At 42.6% G+C, this 6,864-nt stretch overlaps 1 protein-coding gene across 1 annotated transcript; it reads left to right on the top strand.

The window, feature by feature from the left end:
• Positions 1 to 5,415: 5,415 nt before the first annotated feature.
• On the top strand, positions 5,416 to 6,357 carry LOC146813212 (taste receptor type 2 member 40-like). The gene has a single exon (XM_085615312.1). It carries the CDS (start codon positions 5,416 to 5,418, stop codon positions 6,355 to 6,357), a length of 942 nt encoding a protein of 313 aa, XP_085471438.1.
• The last annotated feature ends 507 nt before the right edge of the window (positions 6,358 to 6,864 follow it).

The following is a 6,864-nucleotide window of genomic DNA, read 5'->3' as shown; positions in this document are numbered from 1 at the left end:
GTATTAATAAGAGATGCATTGGATACTGTTTACTGATAAATTATTTTGGTGACATTTTGACAAAGCCAATAGGTCTGTTTTATATATTTGGGGCCAGATGTTCGATGCGCAAAATAGTGCCTCGCAGTCTTTTGCGAGGTGATATTATGCATGTACAACAGTGTGTTTAACACTGTTTGCGATTCCCAATGGGGTCGCAAATTGCTAGGCTCATGACTATTAATGAGCCTCCTGCAATTTGCGAGTCCACTGGGAATGGCAGGCCCTCCCAGGTATGGTGGCCTGCTGGGCTCAGCAGACCACCATGTCTGGGACTGCTTTTAAATAAAGCATCCTTAAAGGAAAACGGGAAATGTTTTTGGTTAATTTTTTAAGGGCAGGTAGTGGTCCCTGGGACCACTGCCTGCCCTTGAAAAATATTTTCAGAGCCTTTCACAAAGGGGAAGGGGTCCCCTGGGGACCCCTTACCATTTGCGACTTCATTACCACCCTCTTGAAGAGGGTGGTACTTTGAAAGTGTTTTGCGACCGCAACTGCGGTCCCAAAACATTTGTGCAAGGGTTACAGAGTCGCTATTTGGAAGGGAATGCCCCTTCCAAATAACGAGTCTCCAAACACTTTTTTGCGAGTCGCAATTCATTTGCGACTCTCAAAATTGTTTTAGTACAAGGCCATTCCAATTTAAGCATGCGCAAATGGGTCGTTAACCCATTTGCGCATGCTAAAATTGGTTGTACATCTGGCCCTTGATGTGCTCACCCCCTGCCTATTTAAAATGACAAACCTTTATATTGCTACTTTACATTAAAAAACAAAGATATTCATTGAATAAAGAAATGTTAAACTGATGTTATATATAGGTATGATAATAAGGTATTACATTATATAAAACGAAAAATAAGCAAAACTGAAAGTGAGATTATAGTTAGTTGAAAATGTCAGTTAAAAAATCAAATTTTAATTTATAAAGGAGAAGTTCCCCTTTCAAGTTGCTTGGAAATTCCTGCCTCTTTGCACTGACTCCAGGCTGGCTACAGGTGCATTAGACTAGTGTGAAGTTATTTGTGTAAGAGCAGGGCTCTGCTTATTGATGTGTAAGTGGGACTGTGCCCATCTCTGGCCCCTATACTGCCTGAGACACTACATCCAGGCATAACTAATTCCTCAGTTGTGTGGCTGCCTGGGAGGAATAAACAAAGGCTAACTGTGGGGTGCTAGAGAGCCTAGTCGCAAGATGGTTACCTTCTGCTGTGGCTCTGATGGCCAGAGGAACTAATCCATCAAGTATCCGGCTTTCCCAGGGCCATCCTTTTCCCCAATTCACCTACCTCTCCCCTAGACTTGCTGCAACCACACAAGGCCTTGTTTGGCTGGAGGAGAGCCAGGCAGCATTGCTGGATAGCCACATGGGGAGGCTCCAGCTAGGCCGCTGCTGCTGCCGCAATCTCAGGCGGCTCAAAGGATGCTGTTGTTGTAACACCCAAATCCGACCACTGCCACCTGCTAGGAGTGCCCTGGGGTGTGGCAGTCCAGCCATGCCTGTCATGCGTTGCTCTGCCGGTTGGGTTTCCTTGCCCAATGCCAGGCTTGACCTGATGCCCCCATCTCGATTGCAGGGGTGCTGCGATAAGCCGTCACTTTCCACAGTGCTGGCCAGCAGTGACATCGGAGTTCAACTGCACATGCCTGAACAGTTATCCTGAGGCCCTGGTGCTAAGTTATGCCCCCTCTCCACCCTTACTGCAGGGCCTGATCTGCCTGTAGATTGCTGGTGACTGCCTGTGAGAACACATGGCTGGGAAAAGCTAACTGGTACTGCCAACCTTGCTGTTCTGTTGCCTGGGCTCTACACTCTACACTGCTTATGCTACAATTTCTTGGCCACCATGCTTAAGTGAACACCCTCTGACAGAACCAGTGCTCCCTGACATCGTTAATTATAGAGAATTGACTGTGGCCTACCTCCTCCATTGGTGCTCGACACCTTGTGCTCCCGTATTGAATTGGGTACTCTGCCCCATATAACCATGGGATTGTGATTCTAGCTATCACACCCACATGGTGGAATGCTCCTCTTTGTGCCCATTTTTTGGTTTCTTCTCCAACATCTATGAATTCTTTGTGGACTTCTTCAAAACATGATGATAACTTTCTAGATAGAAATATAGTCAAAAGTAGGAGTTGCTGGTCTAGCTGGCATATCTCTTACCAGAAGATGAAAATTACCTAAAAAAAATGAGGAGTGGTTCTGGTAGTTGCAAAGTCCAAACATTCCAAAATTACCTAGCAATGATGCAATTCACAGTCTGCTGAAAAGAGAGCGGAAAGGCCGAGCTAACACATCAGTACAGAGAGCCATGGGATCAGTTTATCAAATTGCTTACGGCAAAATGGAATTACTACAAAGATCTAATCTAGCTGGCATTAAAGTGAGAATAACAGAAGATGCTGTAGGGTCAGATCCAGTGGGTCCTCAGTTGAAATGCCTTTTGATGGTTTCAGACTTGCTATGAGGGTGGAACTAGGCAATGGGTGCTTAGCAGTCTTTACTGAAGGATTATAAGTAACTTTTGTTAGCAACAGGGTAAAATGAAGATTGCTCTCACGTTTTTACATAGTTCAAGCAATGTATTTATTAGATATATTGTTTAAACATTTGAATGCAACAACAAGGGGTCCAGTGGGGTGGTAGCAGCCACATACCATTTTCACTTGAGATGCCTCCCAGAAGGTTTGTTTATTGACAATGACTTTTCCAGGTGCAACCTTTTTTGATGGTACGCTTGAATAGGTGTGTCACCTGCCATTTATAACTCAGAAACATGCCCAATCCATCACGCATTGCTCCAAGTTATTTGACCAAAATAAGAATCCTTGTAAGATTTCTCATCACAGAAGATTCAATAAGGTAGCACATCACACTCATTTCCAACCAAGAAGTCCTTGTCGGATACAGCCAAAAGAATTAATCTCCAATGCTTCTGGTGGTAACAGTGCCCCAGCCTTGGAAAAATAATACGTTCAATACAGATATAGTAGTTTTGGGCAGAAGCATCTTATAACATGTGGCACATGCGTATCACATGTTGCTTCTTTGTTTCGTCTTCATTTACACTGTAGGTATGGCCTGCTACAGATGGGGCTTTTGGATCCATAGTAGGTCTCTCTTTAATGAAATCCAGACATGTAAGTTTTCTCGCAGTGATAGTTATCTGATTGTGTGGAGCTGTTGAGCATGCAAGGTCACTGGAGATGGAGCAGGATATAAAAGGGAAAAGAGTTGGCTGAAAGGCAGGCAGTGCATGTGAGGGAGAGAAAGGTAGCAAAAAGCAATTGATTACATTAATAGAAGGAAAGGTGGTGAAATAATGTCACAAGATGAGGAATAAGCAACATGTATTTGTTTTTGGATAGGTGTGTTGGTGATTCAAGAGATAGGGTAGTGGCTGGGTCAAATGTGAAATTAGTGTACTTGAGTTTGAGTAGGCCACTGAAAGCCGTAATAGAAGAACCACAGGAAGCAAAAAGGGTTACAAGATAAGGCAATATGTTGAGAATGAATGAATATAGTGTTAGGCTGGAGACATTGCTAATGAACAGAAGAGATTGTCCAAAGCTCATGTGGTTAAGGACTAGGAAGAGCCATTTTATGTTAGTGAATTTGCGCAGACTTGTTTGAGAAACAGAAGAAGTGGAGTTAATCAGGGTATTTTGTTATTGGGAACAAGGGGTGGATCTTTGCCTGATGAGAATTTTGAATGACAGGAGTGGGTGATGTTAAGCATGGGTAATTGAACACTAGATATAGTGTTGAGAAGCATGTGAGGTAGGTGGGTAGGAGGTAAAATGGATAGGGAAAGTTGGCGAGCGGAGATCACTTCTCTGAGTTGGGTTATGTATTCAGGGACAATGCCCGCCTGAATGATACAATAAGTAATGTTAGAATCTCTGAAAGGAGAAAGAGACACAGAGCCTTTATTTTTGTCTGCTAGAAAGAGGTATCCACAACTGGAGAACCGAAGGTTCGTTGTGTGTGTGATGGTCCAAAAAAATGGTTCATGTGTGCCCAATGGCTATGAGTGGATATAAAATGTACTATTCTGGTAATAAGTGGATAATACCAGAATAGTAAGATATTATATTTGGCAAGCATTGTAAGCTATTTACACTATTGATTTAACGATTTCAGGCAGGACTCAATAGCCTGAGAGGTTAAAAATGTATCAGTAATCCTGTAAATGTTATTAATCACATTTTGGCCATTGCCGATATAGTATGAAGATAAGCTACATTTACTGACTTATTACTTCGGTTTGTAGTCCTCTACTAAGGTGTCATATTAGGCTTTTAGTCAGTGGTGGTCCATCTGACATCATAATCAGGCCTACATTGGGAAATCTGTAGTGTAGCCATGACCATTCACCATGGCTGACACATGATAGTCAAAAGAGCCTCCTCACAGCAGGGAGTGGATGAGCCCAGCCCACCAGCAAGGCAAGTCTTCAGAAGTTCTTTCTTGGTGTCATCCAAAAATGGACCCTGTGATTGGCCCAGGAGAAAAACAGATGGCACGCATGCTCCACATTGCTCCCCTGGATGCTGCCATTGCCCATTGCCCAGGGACCTGAGAACATGACAGATGTTGCATGAGCCCTATGACCAAAGACTTGCTGTGCTATCACAGTAGGGGGAGATGGTATGTCAAGGGTATTATCCTTTACAAGTGATGCAGTCCCTTCTGCCAAAGCCACATGGGCAAGATGTGGTTAGCCATGGTCTCAGTCTGTCACAGACATGTCATGGCTACAAAAACACGTTTTAAGTTGTTTTAGTGAAGTCACTACTTTATGTTGAGAAGGGAAATCATCTTCTGCAGTCTGCATTTCATGAGAATTGTGACATTCCTTTAGAACCATTTACATATTTTTACTTAATATCACCATTCTGCAAGGGAAGTGCTAATTTAACAAAGAAATTCTGTTTGTATATTGATGTTAGTATGTTCTCACCATGAGTTGTATAGGTGTGGTCATCAGGTAGCCTGCTACCACCTTTGTTAGCAAACATGTTCCACTGTGAACCAGTCCAAACATCCTGCACATTTTTATTATTTTCATAATTCCTTCCAAATAAATGGTTTCTAGATTTTTGTGTTCTCTTATGTGGACGCAAGAAGGAATAGATTAAATGCCATGTGAACTAAAGACCAGATTCAAATAAATCAATTTGCATCAGTCAAAATGAAGGTGATCTGGGTAGAGTATCAGTAACCTTGTTATGGTTCATTGAGCAGACCTCCTGGATGCGCAAGACATCAGACACCTGGCCTCTTAACTACAGTCTGCAAGGAACACAAACAAAATCCAATCAAAGCAACATCAAATCCAGACATCAGCAACAACTGAAGCAGCAACAATGTTGATCAATCTTCTGGAATTGGTGCTTAATGGAATCTTCTGTGTGATGGGACTGTTAGGGAACACGTTCATCGTTTCCTGGAATATAATTAACTGGATCAACACTACAAATGAGTTGAACGTCAGTGATTGCATCGTCTCCAGTTTTGGAGTCACCAACATTTGTCTTACCTGTGTTTCATTTGCAGGCACTGTCTTATATCACTGCAGAAGGGAGATATTTGTTCTTTACGGCGTGTTCACATTTTATTTTACGCTAACATTCTTTCTGGGTGGCTGCAACATCTGGTCTGTCACCTGGCTCTGTTTCTATTACTGCGTGAAAATTGTAAACTTTAATCACCCATCGTTCATCTGGATGAAGGTGAGATTTCCAAAGATGGTGCCCTGGCTACTCATGGGATCTGCGTTGGTCTCATTGATCATCAGCATACCCGCCGCTTGTGCTATCCGTCTCAAAGCAGAAGGTAACCCGCTGTCTAATCTTTCAGACAATGGCACCCAGACTGGTTTGCAGCTGGAGTATGAACAACTCTATGTGTTCATTATACCAATCCTTGTTACATCAGTGGCCTTTATCATTTTCTTTTTCTCTGCTGCGGCGATCATTGCCTCCCTATACAGACACATGAGGCGAATGGTACAGAATGCAGACAGCTTTCGGAGCGCAAGACTCGATGCTCACCTGGGTGCAATGAAGACTGTGACCATGCTCTTGATCCTCTGTATCTCACATTACCTGGCACAGTGTCTCCTATCTCTAAAAGAGTTAGATGAAGAGAGTGCAATGCATTTAACTTGTGAGCTTGTTGTATCTGCCTTCCCAATCATCGGCTCCATGATTCTGATTCTTGGAAATCCCAGTTTGAAAAAGAAGCTAACAAGTACAGTTTGTCCTGTTATGTGGTGTGGGCATGAAGGGACCCAGCATGCTTCCTAAGCTGTGGTCATGGAAGTTGATTTTCTAGTGATTTTAAAATTATACTTCATCTGTGAAGATTGTCCAAGCCACTTTCTTCAAGGAGCTGTGGCTCATGAATTTAAGGGGTGGATGTTATTCCTGTCCACTGTGGGGCAGATGTGATCTGTTAAATAGATTCTGTGGCATATGAAGGATGCATGACAACTTCTCTGCAGCTGTGAAGCAAGGATATCTGTATATATTAATCCAACAAAATAAATCCCCTAAGGCCTTGGAGACTCAATGGTGTCTCCTCTTCCTGCTATCCTTGGCACTGGCTACTTTGAGAGAGAGGATTTCTGGGCTAATAAGGCGCAGATAAACTAAAATGAAGTAACTTTATGCTGTCACTGCATTTATGACATCATGTTAATTTTAGTTTGGAATATTTCTGTATCAGAGTTGGAGCACTATCATTGATATTTCAATTATAATTAAATGTGACATTTTTAGTTGATGCTTATTTTGTAGACAACAGACTTTAGC

The sequence above is a fragment of the Triturus cristatus genome, chromosome 7 (genome assembly GCF_964204655.1).
Source record: "Triturus cristatus chromosome 7, aTriCri1.1, whole genome shotgun sequence".
NCBI lineage: Eukaryota > Metazoa > Chordata > Amphibia > Caudata > Salamandridae > Triturus > Triturus cristatus.
This window is presented reverse-complemented; position numbering and strand designations above follow the sequence as displayed.